The sequence below is a fragment of the Taudactylus pleione genome, unplaced genomic scaffold (genome assembly GCF_031769625.1).
Source record: "Taudactylus pleione unplaced genomic scaffold, aTauple2 ptg000081l, whole genome shotgun sequence".
In the NCBI taxonomy this organism is placed as follows: domain Eukaryota; kingdom Metazoa; phylum Chordata; class Amphibia; order Anura; family Myobatrachidae; genus Taudactylus; species Taudactylus pleione.
Window position 1 is genome coordinate 312,501 of NW_028284483.1, and position 16,959 is coordinate 329,459.

Sequence of the window (16,959 nt, forward strand, 5' to 3'; positions counted from 1 at the left end):
CACACACACACACAGCCAGCCACACACACACACAGCCAGCCACACACACACACAGCCAGCCACACACACACACAGCCAGCCACACACACACACAGCCAGCCACACACACACACAGCCAGCCACACACACACACAGCCAGCCACACACACACACAGCCAGCCACACACACACACAGCCAGCCACACACACACACAGCCAGCCACACACACACACAGCCAGCCACACACACACACAGCCAGCCACACACACACACAGCCAGCCACACACACACACAGCCAGCCACACACACACACAGCCAGCCACACACACACACAGCCAGCCACACACACACACAGCCAGCCACACACACACACAGCCAGCCACACACACACACAGCCAGCCACACACACAGCCAGCCAGCCAGCCACACACACAGCCAGCCAGCCACACCCACACACACAGCCAGCCAGCCAGCCACACACACACAGCCAGCCAGCCACACACACACAGCCAGCCAGCCACACACACACACACAGCCAGCCAGCCACACACACACACACAGCCAGCCAGCCACACACACACACACAGCCAGCCAGCCACACACACACACACAGCCAGCCAGCCACACCCACACACAGCCAGCCAGCCACACCCACACACAGCCAGCCAGCCACACCCACACACAGCCAGCCAGCCACACCCACACACAGCCAGCCACACACACCCACACACAGCCAGCCACACACACCCACACACAGCCAGCCACACACACCCACACACAGCCAGCCACACACACCCACACACAGCCAGCCACACACACCCACACACAGCCAGCCACACACACCCACACACAGCCAGCCCCACACACACAGCCAGCCCCACACACACAGCCAGCCACACACACACACAGCCAGCCCCACACACACACACAGCCAGCCCCACACACACACACAGCCAGCCCCACACACACACACAGCCAGCCCCACACACACACACAGCCAGCCCCACACACACAGCCACCCACACAGACACACACAGACACAGCCAGCCACACACAGACACACACAGACACAGCCAGCCACACACAGACACACACAGACACAGCCAGCCACACACAGACACACACAGACACAGCCAGCCACACACAGACACACACAGACACAGCCAGCCACACACAGACACACACAGACACAGCCAGCCACACACAGACACACACAGACACAGCCAGCCACACACAGACACACACAGACACAGCCAGCCACACACAGACACACACAGACACAGCCAGCCACACACAGACACAGCCAGCCACACACAGACACAGCCAGCCACACACAGACACACACAGACACAGCCAGCCACACACAGACACACACAGACACAGCCAGCCACACACAGACACACACAGACACAGCCAGCCACACACAGACACAGCCAGCCACACACAGACACACACAGACACAGCCAGCCACACACAGACACACACAGACACAGCCAGCCACACACAGACACACACAGACACAGCCAGCCACACACAGACACACACAGACACAGCCAGCCACACACAGACACACACAGACACAGCCAGCCACACACAGACACACACAGACACAGCCAGCCACACACAGACACACACAGACACAGCCAGCCACACACAGACACACACAGACACAGCCAGCCACACACAGACACACACAGACACAGCCAGCCACACACAGACACAGCCAGCCACACACAGACACACACAGACACAGCCAGCCACACACAGACACACACAGACACAGCCAGCCACACACACACAGCCAGCCACACACACACAGCCAGCCACACACAGACACAGCCAGCCACACACACACAGCCAGCCACACACACACACACACACACACACACACACAGCCAGCCACACACACACACACAGCCAGACACACACACACACACAGCCAGACACACACACACACACACACACACAGCCAGCCACACACACACACACAGCCAGACACACACACACACACACACAGCCAGCCAAGCAGTAATAGAGAATCTGAGCCTGCACTGCCCAAATGCTTCTCAGCAGCTGATTTTCTTATGTAACCCAGTGAGTCAGGTCTCGAAGTATATTACTACTTGATGAACACTGTTATATTCCTTTTTTTTTTTTTTTTTTTTTTAAGGGCCAGTCCTCCTTTACCTGCCCCCACCCTGTTTGGACTGAGTTACTCAAAAAACTATGGGAGTTGGATTTGTGATGCCCCAGAGTCGCTTAGTATTCTCTCGAAGATTATTTTTTTGTTTTTGGGCAGGGTGATGACCACAGGGGAGGGCATATTTTTAATTTTAAAGGGCAAACTTTTGGCCACATCGCTAAAGCTGATCTGTGTCTGTGTGTACATATATATATGTGTATATATAAATATATGTGTGTGTGTCAAAATACCAAAAGTCGGGATGCTTATGCGGGCGCCCGCATCCCGACGGAAAGCCCTGGGTTTAGGGGGAGGGTTAAGGATATGCACTAGCGGGAGGGTTAGGTTTAGGGTGCTGGGGGGATGGGAAGATTAGGTTTAGGCAGCGGGGTGGGCTAGGGTTAGGATACTGACACAGTTGTGGGTATCGTGTTAGGGATGCCGGCATCTGGATTCTGAAAGATGGGATGCCGAGCGCCAGCATCCTGTACCCAACCCAATCATCGGTAATATAACATTAATATAATGAGTTACATTGTATGTACTGTAATATAATGCCGTAATTCACACGATGCCACATATAAGGGGGCAATTCAGTTGTATGCATGACCAGTTCCTTTCTCGTGCAAGATGCACATATACATTTGTGTACAGCAGTTTCTCGCGTGCTAAGTTCCAGGCGCGCTGCATTTATTGCGCACTCGCGACTAGCCACAAAGCCTAACTTTGCAAAAAGAAAATAAATATTCCACTAATATGTACTGGTTCTTTATGCTGCCCATACTCTGGCAGATGCCATCGCTCCCCCTGTCCGTATTGGTGTTACAAGCCAGTCACCCAAATAAGTGACCCAAATGGGACGTGTCTTGAGAAAGGGCCTGTGCGACTGGATTACATTAGTGTCCAGTTAGTGATCTATTGTCTGTCCACGCTAGAGGAGATCAGTTTATTATCATTTATTTAGTCATTGGCCAGTGTATGGTTGCAACAATACTGACGTTTGATTATATTTTCAGATAAAAGAGATTTCTTTTTTTTGCGCTATATATAGTCACATTAGGCTAGTTTGTTGCTACTAAGGTGTGCATTGCAGTAGCATCCGGGAGAACTGGTTGTCTGTCAACATAACATTGTGTTACTATTTACAATGTATAACCTAGAACTTGATCAAACCAGTCATGCATGCCTATGAGGGCAAGAGGAAAGCGCACTGTAGTTTATTTCCATCCATAAAATCACACATCTCTGCATATACAATGTAAAAATAGGAACGAAGGTTAATCAATGCTGTGGGTCTCTAGCACAGTAAAATACAGAACTTCTCCCTTACTCCTCATGGCCACTTACAGGCGAATAGTCCATGGACAACTCCAGCAACAGATGATCATGATAACGATGATTGCATTTAACAATCTGATCTCTACGTGTTTCAAGCCATTTGGCCTTTCATCAGGCGCATGTCTAGAATAGGGATGGCCACAGTTTGTACCCCACAGTACACACTATCATGCCACAGTGCTTATGAATGGGCAGGGAGACAGATATGTTGTAGTCTTCACTCTAGCACCCTGCACCTGTCACAACCCGTGCATTTCCTCTTTCCTGCCTGGGGTGTCACTCTCTGCTATGCTGCTTCTAGCACACTCAGCTGATGTAACAAACTGTTGATATACAGACAAGTGTGTGCTAGAAGAACCAGAGCAGAGAGTGACACCCCAGGCAGGAAAGAGGAACTGCACAGGTTGTGACAGGTGCAGGGTGCTAGAATGTAGACTATTGTACATATACATAACCATAGTCTCAGACTTACAAAAGGGAACGGACAAGTCCTTGTTTGAGTGATCAGGGCAGTATCTGTAACTAGGGTTTGTTGAACCATGTGATGCTGACAGTAGGCACTATCATTTTACAATGGGAGTGACCACTTCATAGATACATGAACACATGGCTGTAAGACAAGCTGCGTCTTTCCACACTCTGCAGTGCCTCAGCCTGAGTGGTGTTGACCAAACAGTGAATGTAGCTCTGAGCATACACACCACACTCTCTGACAGAGCCTGTACAAGCCCTAACGCACGCAAACACGTATTGTGCTCGGGATAACCGCTCTATGATGTCATAAACTGCTTGTAGCATTCGCCATTCACTAAATTTACTTCTGCTCACTGTATTTTATGTTTTACTCAGTCTGTGCCATAATAGAGTAGTAGTAAATTTTTTTTTTTATTTTTTTTTTAAATCCATGATCTGTATATTAAAATGTTGAAAGTTGGATACCAGTTGGCCGCTCGCATAGCTGTGGGTGAGCACCGATCAAGACAATCGTGACCATCGGGCTTGTGACGAGACCCTTGTGGTAGGGTCTCGTGGCCGCAACCCCCAGAGAGATTTCGGCTCTCTCAGAGTGATGTCAGTGGGGCCGCCCCCAAACGGCAGGCGTTCTCATGGGAGCGCCTCCATTTGGGCAGCCACCCCTCCCCCCCCTCCCCGGCCCGCCCACCAAAGGAGGCGTGCTGTCACTCAACATCGACAGCTCGCCCCCTTTGGTGCGAGACCCGGAGCGACTGATTGCCCGTCGCTAGCCGGGTCTCGCGCATGCGCACGACGGAGCCGGCTCCATGTGCTGTGGGCCACCATCGACCCGGTTGCGAGCGCTCAGCGCTTGTGACCGGGTCTGAATCAGGCCCTCCGTCTACACAAAGTAATTGAGGCTGCTGCTGTTTTACGCAGTTTGATCTTTTGTTCACGGAATGGCTGCAGTGCCCTTATAAATGTCTGCGGCTCTGTATAAATCTGATCTGACCACAATCCCCTTAAAAAGTGGGAGGCACTTATAGAAACCGTTGTAATTCCTACACCGTTCACCTGATTTGGATGTAATTACCCTCAAATTAAATCTGAAAGTCTGCAGTTAAAGCACATCTTGTTTGTTTCATTTCAAAGCCATTGTGGTGGTGAATAGAGGCCAAAATATGAAAATTCTGTCAATGTCCCAATATTTATGGATCTGGCTGTATGTTCTCTACAGTGTTAGCAGTGTGATTATGTATGTTCTTTGTGGTGTTACTAGTGTGATTATGTAGGTTCTCTGTAGTGTGTGATTACATATGCTCTCTGCAGTGTTACTAGTGTGATTATGTAGGTTCTCTGCAGTGTTACTAGTGTGATTGTGTATGCTCTCTGCAGTGTTACTAGTGTGATTATGTATGCTCTCTGCAGTGTTACTAGTGTGATTGCGTATGCTCTCTGCAGTGTTACTAGTGTGATTGCGTATGCTCTCTGCAGTGTTAGTTAGCAGTGTGATTACATATGCTCTCTGCAGTGTTACTAGTGTGATTGTGTATGCTCTCTGCAGTGTTACTAGTGTGATTATGTATGCTCTCTGCAGTGTTACTAGTGTGATTGCGTATGCTCTCTGCAGTGTTACTAGTGTGATTGCGTATGCTCTCTGCAGTGTTACTAGTGTGATTGCGTATGCTCTCTGCAGTGTTACTAGTGTGATTGCGTATGCTCTCTGCAGTGTTACTAGTGTGATTGCGTATGCTCTCTGCAGTGTTACTAGTGTGATTGCGTATGCTCTCTGCAGTGTTACTAGTGTGATTGCGTATGCTCTCTGCAGTGTTACTAGTGTGATTGCGTATGCTCTCTGCAGTGTTACTAGTGTGATTGCGTATGCTCTCTGCAGTGTTACTAGTGTGATTGCGTATGCTCTCTGTAGTGTGTGATTACATATGCTCTCTGCATTGTAGTCCCTGTATAAAACCCAGTAAGGCCAATGTATTGTAACCTTATGTGAATGTTCCCTGGGACACGTTACTTACAAGGACTCCATTTCACAACTAGGCTGTAAGCCAATGTTTTCTCTGCTTGTGCCATCACTTTGCATCATGCCATAGACACAATGCTTCTATTACAGTGACTATTTGCTATCGGCCATCTGTGACAAATTCTGGAGGAGTCATTGTTACCAGTCAATAGGAGAGGGACCCCATAATGTGTTCATAGGGGCTGGGGATTCAAAATTCTCACTATAAATAACATGCTCACGTTCTACTATTGCTACAGCTCCTAGATATTTCTTATCCTTATTGTGTATTTCCTTCCCTGGAGTACAGCACACAGGACTGGTCTCTGGATACAATTGTCTCCAGGACGGCACTCAGCCTGGTGATATAAAAACATGGCTGGTATAGTAATATCTAGGCCAGTTATTTAGTCACTGGGTGGAAACCCCCTTCAATACCTCATTGCTGTCATTGCAGTTGTTGCTGCAGTAGCCACATATCGATAAGCCATTTCGGAAGAGGGCTGTTGGATTACATCAAGGCCTATGGTCTGTAAAATAACCTTGTAGATTGTATTTGTTTTGGTTTTGCTGCTATGGAACTCGCTTTGGCCTCTTTTCCCAGCAGTTTCTGTTACTGATAAGCGATTTCAGCTTGGAAGCCTTTAGTATAAAAAGGAGAACAGTATGGGGACGTCTTATCTGGAAATTGGTTACTCGGAGCATTCTGAGAACCACACAAGGTTATTACTGCTGTAAGGATATCTTTTATATTAACGTGTTTTACAGTGACTGTGGTGGTGGTGTGGGGGGGAAATACCAGACACAAGGGGAGTTTTTAAAAATATGCTAATAGATTTTAGGGAAGGTGTATGAAATTACAGACAATATCCTCATCCAGGAAACCCCAAGTTCCAGGCATGGCTGATGATCACATACATATGACTGGCTATGGTGTACATATATTAGCATGAGATGACCAATGTCTTCCCTGCGTATCACTCATACGCTGCCCACTGCTTCACTGTGGCAGACATTCACTTTAAACAGAAGTTATTAGGTAGCACAGACCTGGTTGATAAGTTATTTTAAACAGCCACGCTAGTGTGCACCCAATTCCAGCAATGACCCCTGATAGTTGGGCACTAGTTCCAGCCCTTTGGTTTCTTTGCGTACTTTGTGGAGCAGACATGGCGCTGTGACATTACATTTGTTCAAATTCCGTAAGTGGCGGTAAATGTCCCTCACTACAGTCCTGTTTCTTCATGTCAGAGGCCCTATCTAAACTTCTGTGTAGCTTTGTGAGAAATGAATGTGACATAGCTGCTTAAGGATGTGTAATAATGTATCCTGATTCTTAGACCTGGAACATTTGGTACATGAAAGTATCTTCTGTCTATTCCTGATAACACGTCGGTCTCCGAAATCTACGTTGTGTGACAGCAAGTCTTCCCTGTAAGCCTTGAAACCTTAAGCTGCATACACACGGTGCGATCTGCACAACCAACGATATCGCTTAACGATTTCCCTTGAACGTTCTGTAGTCCAAGACAAACAATATTGGGGGTACATGCTGAGAGATATCTATGATGGATATCTTTCAGTGAAGTCATCCTGCCACATCTCAACAGGCAATTCTTAACGGTATCGTCCAAGTTGTCCTGCATGTACGGACGACCAAAAATATCGTTATCGTCCAGCGGGAGTGCGCATCGTTGGTCGTTCGCTGCATAAAAATGAACGATATGAACAATATCGTTCATAGATATCGTACTGCGTGTACGCACCGTTATTGTTCGATGCATCATGGTTATCACGCTTGTGCTCAGTACTAGGATGGGGTGTAGAAAATACCTGGCATAACCGTACAACTTGCCCTATTGGCCTCACTCAGTTCCTCCAGCCGGATACCCTCCCTCGCTCCACACATTGTCACAGTTTGGGGTATAATCGGTGCAGCAGTCTGTATGATGCGTGTCATAGTTCTGTATTTATCCCTTGAAGGTGTAACCCCATGTATTTCCTATTCTCTCCCACAGGTAATGAACTTGCTAATGGGCATTCTCCTGACGGTGAAAGTCACTCATCCTGACACTGTGCCGACAGTTGATATCCAATATGAAGTTATTGGGAACTACTATGCTTCAGAGAAAGTGGCCGGTAAGTCTGTGTTATAACTAGTGGCATCTGTGCATCAGTGAAAAGTCTCAGTGCTGGTCTTTGCAATAGCTTTACTGGCCATATGTCAGGGAGGATAGCCACTGACCAGTGGTGTCTCATTCTGTGTTTGACTATCCAGTCCTGATTATTGCATCTAAGACTGTCTGATTACTTGGTTCCATCCAGTTACTGATGGCATGGCCTGTAGGTCCTGGGACCACAGTGGGAAGCCCCTAATGCTAGACATGATGCCAAATAATGTGACCGCCCTTCAGCATGAACCCGTCCACTCTTCTCCCCAACCGCCCTCTTAATTTGCTATTGTTTCTAATGCTGCATTAAGTGATGATTACAAAACCAAAACATCCTTCTCATCAGTTGAATAAATCAGCACCAGTATCTATCTGTAATAGCAAATTAAGTGGAGCATATTGTACTAGGCCGGAACTGTCTTTTTGGGGGTTTGGAATGAAACTGTCTCATATAAGTGTAAGTCGTAGGCACAGTTTTCCAGACTTTGGACTCTATTATTACAGTGTGGGGAGTGCCAAAACAATTGGAAAAGACTAGTTTCATGATCCCTAGTGATGACCTGTAACCCAAATACGATAAACTGCAGGTATCAAATAACGCATATAACCAATTTATTAACTGCACAATAAATGCAACAGCCCTATAACGTGGCAAGTCTTGGTAGCATCATATCCTATTTTAAATGTGCAAGTTAGTAAAATATGGGCAGATGTAAAACGGTACAAACAGGTGTTGGTAACAGCTAAGGAAGTATTTCTGGTGTACGAGGCAAATTCATTCAAGCATTATAAAAAAACAAAAAAGTCAGTCCAGTTCCCCGCAGCAGTGACAGTGGCCATCTCCGGGCTGATGCATACTGAGATAGAAAAGTGCTGTCACTTATTTTGCCAAATAGGGAAAATGACAGTAAAGTGGAGCCAAATCTCCTTTTTTTAATTCTCTCACAATTAACACGTGGTGTGGAGGAGCACTGGCCAATAATGTCACAACATAAATATTTCTCTGGCACCACAAAGCTCTGTTGTCTGCAGCCACCAGTGTGCCCCCTGTAATTGCAGTGGCTTCCTATTGGAAGCACCATTTGCTAATTGCGTGCTGGACGGGCAGTCCGGACGGCTATCACCAGATATTGCTTCTAATGGGATGCCTCTCCCATGCCTTTCTGCCTGCTCTAATATGCTTCTAGGGGCCACAGCTGATGCAGTCCCTATAAGCCGGGAGGGGTGAAAGGGGCAGGGAATTTCCCCCCACACTCTTCACGGTGCTGCTGAGACGAGACAGGCTGAGGGTAGCAGGAGCCTCCTCCTCAAGACAAGAGGTGTAGAAGTCTCCACTGGTCTGGACTGAAGTACTAATCAATGGATAGAGCATAAATAAGAGTCAGTCCATGAAATACTCAGTCTTTGGGTTGGTGTAATGGTAATGAATGGGCTGTGCTGTCGAATGTTCAAATGACTCATTCTGCTATAGGCACCCAACTTGTTGGTACAGTAATAGCGGTAGTAAATTCAGACTAAATATTACTCATGCTTTGTACAGTTTCTTAATAAACTGTATTTCTAACAGGTTTTGGTCTATTTAATATTATAGTGTAGATAGAGAGATAGATAGAGATAGAGATTGATATGTATCTATCAAGCTCTCAATATATCATTGATTTGTAATTGCTATGTGAAGCATTGTATGAGATATAACCTAACAAGTACATTGCCTACAGTATATGTCAAATTCACATACATAAGTGGAGAACATTTTAAACTAGTTTATTTTGGGTAAGTTTCCCGTTAATGACTGGCCCCGTGTGGCAGCCGCAGGTGGTAGTAAGTCATAGTGAAACCGCTCCGTAGCGGCCCTTCTGTTTTCCTGGAGCAGATGTGGTTAAGTGTAAATCTTTTTGATACATCTGAATGCGCTCTGAAGCCGTACGAATGTTCGTTATATATTCTGCTTCTGTTGTATTGCAGAGAACGCCTGCGTCCTGTTTGCCATCTCCCTGCTAATGTTCGCCATGAGCGCAATGATGGTGTATGGAGCAATCACCGTGAGTACAGTACACCCATTAAAACTAATAATAAAGAGAAAATCAACGGCAAGCCTCCGTTTATCTGAACTGTGTGATCTGTGCACATGGGGACTATCCGTCTATGAAGTATTCTACTGAGACAGACAGGATTCTTCACAGCCCTTCTCATTCAGCGGCCATTGCTCTGCAGTAAGCGTCCATTGGACCATTAAAGCTCTACACCCCATGTGTGCTAAAGGAACAAGATCTGGGGAAAGCCAGTGTGGCATCAACCTTTTATATAAGGAACAAAATCGGAGCTTGGAAACTTTAGGCCTGTGAGCCTGACTTCTGTTGTACGAGGGCTGATTGAAAAGTAATGAGACTCTGTTTTTCTGTCCCATAGGTAGATGTGGCAATGCTCATACATTAATGTGTCTGAACATGCGGTCGGACTGCCGTAGTCTTTGTTTGGTCACAGTGAGTGGAAGATCTTGGTACGTTTCGTCTTGGCGGATGAGGAAGATGTCAGTGAGGTTACGTCAGAGATGTGTGATTGATTTTTGTGTTAACTTGGAAATGAAACTCATGAATGTTACAGCAGTATACGGTGGAGAAACAATTAGCCGTGCTGCAGTATTTCGGTGGTGGAAGCGCTTCAAAGAGGGTAACACGCAAGTGACTGACTAAGCACATTCTGGGAGACCATCCACCGCGGTTATAGATGTCAACATTGCCAAAGCTGCGGAGATGTTGCAAAATGACAGAAGGTAACTTTACTCGAACTTTCAGCTTCACTTGGCATCTCATTCCAACGGGTACAGCATACGCTTGTGTGCCAGGTGAGTACCCAGAAATCTCACAGAAGAGCAGATGCGAGGTCCAGTTGAATCGTGCAAGAACACTGTTCGAATGTGAGAGAGGATACCCGATTTCCTGACATCGATTGTGACGTGTGACAGATCGTGGAGTCGTCATTAGGATTCTGAATCCAAACAGCCCAGTGTATGGAAACATTTCTGTTTTTACCAAGTTTAACACAAAAATCAATCTTGCATCTCTGATGTAATCTCATAGACACGTCTTCCTCATCCGCCATGACGAAACGTACGAAGATCTTCCACTCGCTGTGACCAAACAAAGAAGACTACAGCAGTCCAACCGCTGGTCCAGACACATTTATGTATAAACTTCACAATAACCAGGATAGCGTTGTCACGTCTACCTATGGGACGGAAAAGCAGAGGCTGTCTCATTTATTTTTCAATCGTAGATAAACTTTATGAAGGAGATTCTGAGTGATACAGTTACGTAATACAGGTAATAGGAAATATTAAAATTTGCAATATAAAGTCACTGCATAGAGCATTGGGCAACCATATGGAAACAGTTCTCCCATTATGCACTGTGCCATTGAGTCTACCAACGTATAGGTACTCATGAAGTCACTCAACTGATGGTGGTTTAAAATACTGTCTTCAGATTTGTTCCAGAATATCCCCCATAAATACGTGGTTGGGTTCATATATGGTGACTGAGAAGGCCACAACATCATATGGATAATATCCATGTCCTGCCCATCAGAACATTGGGCAACCCCACTCAGTGGATGGGGCCATGGTTATCTAGGAAGACTCCACCCACCGACAAAATTTGGCCGCCAGTGTCAGAGGAACTGCATATTACAACATAGTCCCTGAAACCATCACGCCAGTTGACGCAAGTCATCCCCCATCACCGCCTAGCAATGCCTATTGGAGTTACCAGGCCGTAGCTAGGGTACTGCGGCCGGTGCCATCACACAGGGCACCACAGGTCAGGGGGCGCTGTTCGGGCCTGTCAAATTTGTTTATTATTATTATCCTTTATTTATATGGCGCCACAAGGGTTCCGCAGCGCCTTGCATAGTACATAAACATAGTGCACAAACATAGTACATAAACAGTTGAGCAGAACAAGAAAACAGTGTCATACAGTTTAAGACACTACAAGACAATTACATGGTATATAAACACTGCTGCAACAGAAGCAGGATGGCAAAAGTCACGGGTTAGGTGCTTTTGAGTATAGAGCAGATAATATAAGTAAAGAAAGGAGAAGCACAAGAGGATAGAGGGCCCTGCTCGTGAGAGCTTACATTCTAGAGGGGATGGGCAAACAGACAGGGGTGACACGGATGGGGTAGACAGTGAGCATGGGACAGAGGGTTAGGCTGACAGATGGCTGGATTCCTATTTTACAGTAGGTGTGGAAGTCATTTGAATTAAGATTTACGCCACTGACATTCTACTTTAAGAGGCAGTTTTTGTAGGTGTCTAGGGAAAGCCATGGCTGTTATATCAGTTTACGTGAAGTCTGACGGGTGGCTGAAGCCTCTTCATGTGGGGCTATTTAGAGAGTTTGGTTAACGTGTGAACCAGCAGTCTCAGGTAAATGTAGAAATTGGTGAAAGCAGTTATTGTAAAGAGATGTTCAGATGTAAAATAATAAGTTGTGATCAAGTGTGAATTCTATAAGGCACATTTATTGATTTGGAGGGTGACGGGAGACATGTGAGGTTTGCAGGATATTTATTCCATAGTATATCCGCTGTCCGTGTGTGGGGCCTGGATTTGGTGATATCACCAGATAATAAAAGCAGAAGGATGGAGAAGTAGATATAGTTGTAGGTGTGTAAAAGTTTTTTTATAGTGACACAATGAGGCTGTAATAGTCAATTTTTGATGAAAAGAAATCTCATTAGTTTTTAGAGGAGGTGAGTGACTCAATAGGGCAGCAGTGTGCCCAGAGAGGGGAGATGCAGGGAGAGTTACGGATGTTATATCCTTAGAGAAAATACAAAGGAGGGAGTTGATAAAAAGAAATGTGTAGTACATGGTGAGTTTTAGGTTTGTTATTTTTAGACAAATTTTAAAGCAATCAGTTTATTAATCTGAAATTACCTTAGATGTTGGTCAATGTTTGTTCAACTGTTTGATTAACTGTTATGTAATCACACTTTGTGCATTTAACACTTGGTGCTTTTAACCCCAGCTGCCCCTAGACTGAATATAAGGAGTGGTATCCCTTGATTAAGACAGGCTACAACTGACTCAATTGGTCTGCTGATCAAAGGAGATAACTTGCTCATTCTTGCTTGTAGCTTCCTCTTCTTCTTTTATCCCCAGCATCTCCTGGCCTCTCCTATATCTTCCCTGGCCCTTCCCCATGAAGCCATGGCCCTTTTTTGGGTGCATTATGTCCCTTTGAAAAATGAGGGGGGCGCCAATGCTCTTTGTGGCACAGGGCACCAAAATGTCTAGTTACGGCTCTAAGAGTTACATGGATCTCCATGCAATTCCAGTCTGCATTCCCCAGCAGTAACCATTGAACAAATGCAAGTTTGCTCCTCAGGCGGATGCACAAATGTATTGGTCACCATGGACTGAAATTTAATGGTTCCAGCACCTTGTTAAATCCATGCCAGGAGGAAAAATGGGGCTCATACCCAGTGCGAGGAAGTATACTTAATACTATATTATGCATTGGAGACTGTTGTATTGATATTCACCCTGACACCCGTCAGAATAATCCTTTTAAACTATTGTTCAAAAGTATTTAAAAGAAAAGTAATAGCATTTCGGGACTGTCCTATTAGGAACAGTGTGGAAGCACCGTGTGTTACCGGAGCGATAGGATGTAACGGCTAACCGGTGTGTTCTGTTTTTCCTGTAGCACCGCGGTGGCTGGCTGATTCCATTCCTCTGTTACCAGCTGTTTGATTTTGCCCTGACGTGCCTCCTTGCTATCAGCTCCATTACATATTTGCCAGGAATTAAGGATTATTTAGAGCAGTTGGTAAGTTATTCGTTGTGAAATGTTGTATTGGACTGTTACAATGTGTAATACGTAATGATGCTTTCTGCATGAGTGAAAGTTACACGATACAATAAAAACAGCTTGTAATGAGTAAGTATAGAATCATTGCCTTTACCATCCAGACAGTCACAATGGCCATGAGAGGATTTAACATTCTCTCGGCAAATCTAGCTGGCACTAGGAGTTGGGACATCATCCTCCTAGTTGTTATGGGGAACATGAAGAAAAATCATACCAACCAATGAGACTGTTACTGTTTATGTACTTCATTCTTATTACTCTGTGCTGTACAGAGAGTGTCTCTCACACAAGTGCAGACTTCACTTAAAGTGTCCCTGGTCAGAATCTGACCCAAGATGCCAGTATGGCAAGGCAGCAATGCTAACCACGGTGTCATTGCGTCACGTCTTGGAAGACCTACCAGGAGAGCAAATCTGATTGGCTGTTGTGTTATATGGGTTTTCCTATTCTCTCCCTATAACTGAGATATGTGCACAGTGCAGCCACTGCCAATTGCTTTAAGACGCAGACCTACACAGAGAGATCAGGCACCTATGGTTGTCTATGGTCTATTGAGCATTCAAAAGGAGTAGTGTAGCAATAGACCCATTTAGAAATGTCCTCCTAGACTCTGGGCCAATGAGTGCAGAAACTTTCCTTCCTGCGTTACCATTATAGGTGTAATAATAGATTCCAATGTTCTCTCTCCCAGCCCGAGTTCCCCTATAAGGATGACTTGCTTGCCATGGACTCCAGCTGCCTCCTGTTTATTGTGCTGTTTGTGGGCACATTCATCATCATCCTAAAGGTAAGTGACACACGTGATCTGCATTGAGCAAGGCACTAGCCGGTATCATGTCATCCATACTAAGCGTGCGTGTGTGTAGCTGGATTTCTTGTCTCATCCATGTGCTGACTGTCACGTCTTACATAAGGGATGGGCAACGTCTGCCAATAAATGCCTGCAGCTAGATTCCTAGGACTCTAGCTGTATTGTCTAACCACATGTAACTGCTGTGTTCTCTCTGAGTTTGCATTTTATGAAATGCTAGAATCACTTTCTAGGGCACTTCCCTGACCTTTGTCTTTGCACAGTTTTTATCAGCAATCGCCCACTTTTGAGGCCTGACTCCTTTTCTCGGGCTGGAGTGTGGGGTGGGGGAGCAGGAAGCCATAGATTGAATGTTGGTGGAAGGAGCAGGGTCTCCATACAGCACAGTGATGTGAGGCAGGGAGATGATGTGTGGGGCTCTCCTTACAGGAACTCAGTGTAGTAGCAACGCACCTACATTCAGTACAAGGAACTTACTGACAGTAATATAGGTATTATATGTTTCTGCCTTTTAGCACACTAATGCTTGGTTAGATTCCTTTATAAAGCGGCAATGCTCCTATAGTACAGGGGAGAATTACAAATCATTTATTTACAGTAATCTAAGGTGAGAGGGTCCTGATTTCAGCAGTTTACAATCCATGAAGAACAGTAATAACAGAAATTAGCCTACATTAGGGCACCCAGTAAATGTATTTTAAATACCCAGTAGAGTGGTAGAGCGTGAGGTGTAACCATACTGGAGATTCATATGAGATTGTTCCCTTATACACAAGTGTCACATTTTCCTATCCGTTCCCTGTCTTGCTGCCGTCAGCGACTGTGGTTTTTCCTTTGGGATCCTCTCATTTAATTTTCCCTGTACTGAGCCTCACATCCTAGATCTACAGAGGCGTTGTCACTCATCACTGCACCTCTCATTGTGTGAGAGAGAGGCACTGGCTGATGCGGTTGCTTTGCCCTCAAACAGTTACATGTGAGCATAGATCGTGGCAACACACAAGAGACGGAGAGTCCGCTGCCTACACAGCATAGTGATGTCTGCTGCTGGAAAGGAATTGCACTAGGGATGGGTATCGGTGCGGTGTCCATCTATGGTGAACTATCGATGGCTTGCACCCCCTCGATGGTCACCTCTGCGCTGCTGGCACTCCGGGCCGCAAGCCAATAAAAAATGGAGATGGGGCTTATTGGCCGCTGGGGGCGGGGCTAAGCTCCATTTTGCCACTAAGAAGAAGATAAAAATTGGTTCTCTGCTGTTGGCAAAAGTAGTTGGCATTGACCAGCAACCATCGATGTTTTGAAAACCTCGATGGATGATGGCAATCCCTAAATTACATCTCTAACATGCATCCACAGCTGAGTTAGAACAGCCAGTAGGGGGCATCTGCCGGAAATGGTGACCATGACCTGTAGAATGTAGCAGTAATGAGGGTGGGTAAAGGTGTGAGCTGCTCGCTGCATTTCACTTCATGGAAAATCCTTTGTAGTTAAACCATTAACACGGCTCTGATCCTCTGCAACGCAATATTCCCGGCACAAATGTTATTCAATGTGAGCATTTAGAACCAGAAGAGAACAGCTTGATATTAAGAAGAATAAAACAGCCCCCCCCCCCCCCCCCAAAAAAAAGTAAGATTTGAGAACCATTTCATTTTTACCTAAATACATTATATATTATGGCATTTTTTAAGGCTAGTTTGGCATTTCTTTATAATATAGATCATTTTCTGTTATTTCCTGTTTTCATGTCTTTTATATATCCTATCCTTTGTTTTCAGGATGTGTTTCCAGCCCTTTAACTGCCACAATCCTCATGTCATCTGACCGTTCTGTTAGTCAGTGCAGTTATATGCGTGGCTGGTTACTGAGAGATTTATTAGGTTGACATTAAAAAATGGACTTTTATAATGGTAAAAAATTAATAAAATAAAAAAAAGTGAAACCTGATAAACTGAACATACTGGAATATACACTAATTGTATTAGGGCCCACATAGTTACATTGAATTAAAGCAGATTTGGGGCATAGAGGCTGACATGCAACAGAGGTTGGTTTGTAAACCAGACCTATACAGGCCTTATGTAGAATCAATAGACAGATGCTACCACAATATTAGGCAACCTTT

The 16,959-nt window shown here is 45.6% G+C and overlaps 1 protein-coding gene across 1 annotated transcript in view; it reads left to right on the forward strand.

Moving 5' to 3' along the window:
* LAPTM4A (lysosomal protein transmembrane 4 alpha) overlaps nucleotides 1-16,959 on the forward strand; it is a 43,309-nt gene that overhangs the window by 18,963 nt on the left and 7,387 nt on the right. The window contains exons 2-5 of the mRNA XM_088468138.1: nucleotides 7,986-8,106; nucleotides 10,104-10,180; nucleotides 13,856-13,978; nucleotides 14,712-14,807. Coding sequence (XP_088324264.1) covers nucleotides 7,986-8,106; nucleotides 10,104-10,180; nucleotides 13,856-13,978; nucleotides 14,712-14,807 — 417 coding nt within the window. The remainder of the gene's footprint in view (nucleotides 1-7,985; nucleotides 8,107-10,103; nucleotides 10,181-13,855; nucleotides 13,979-14,711; nucleotides 14,808-16,959) is intronic.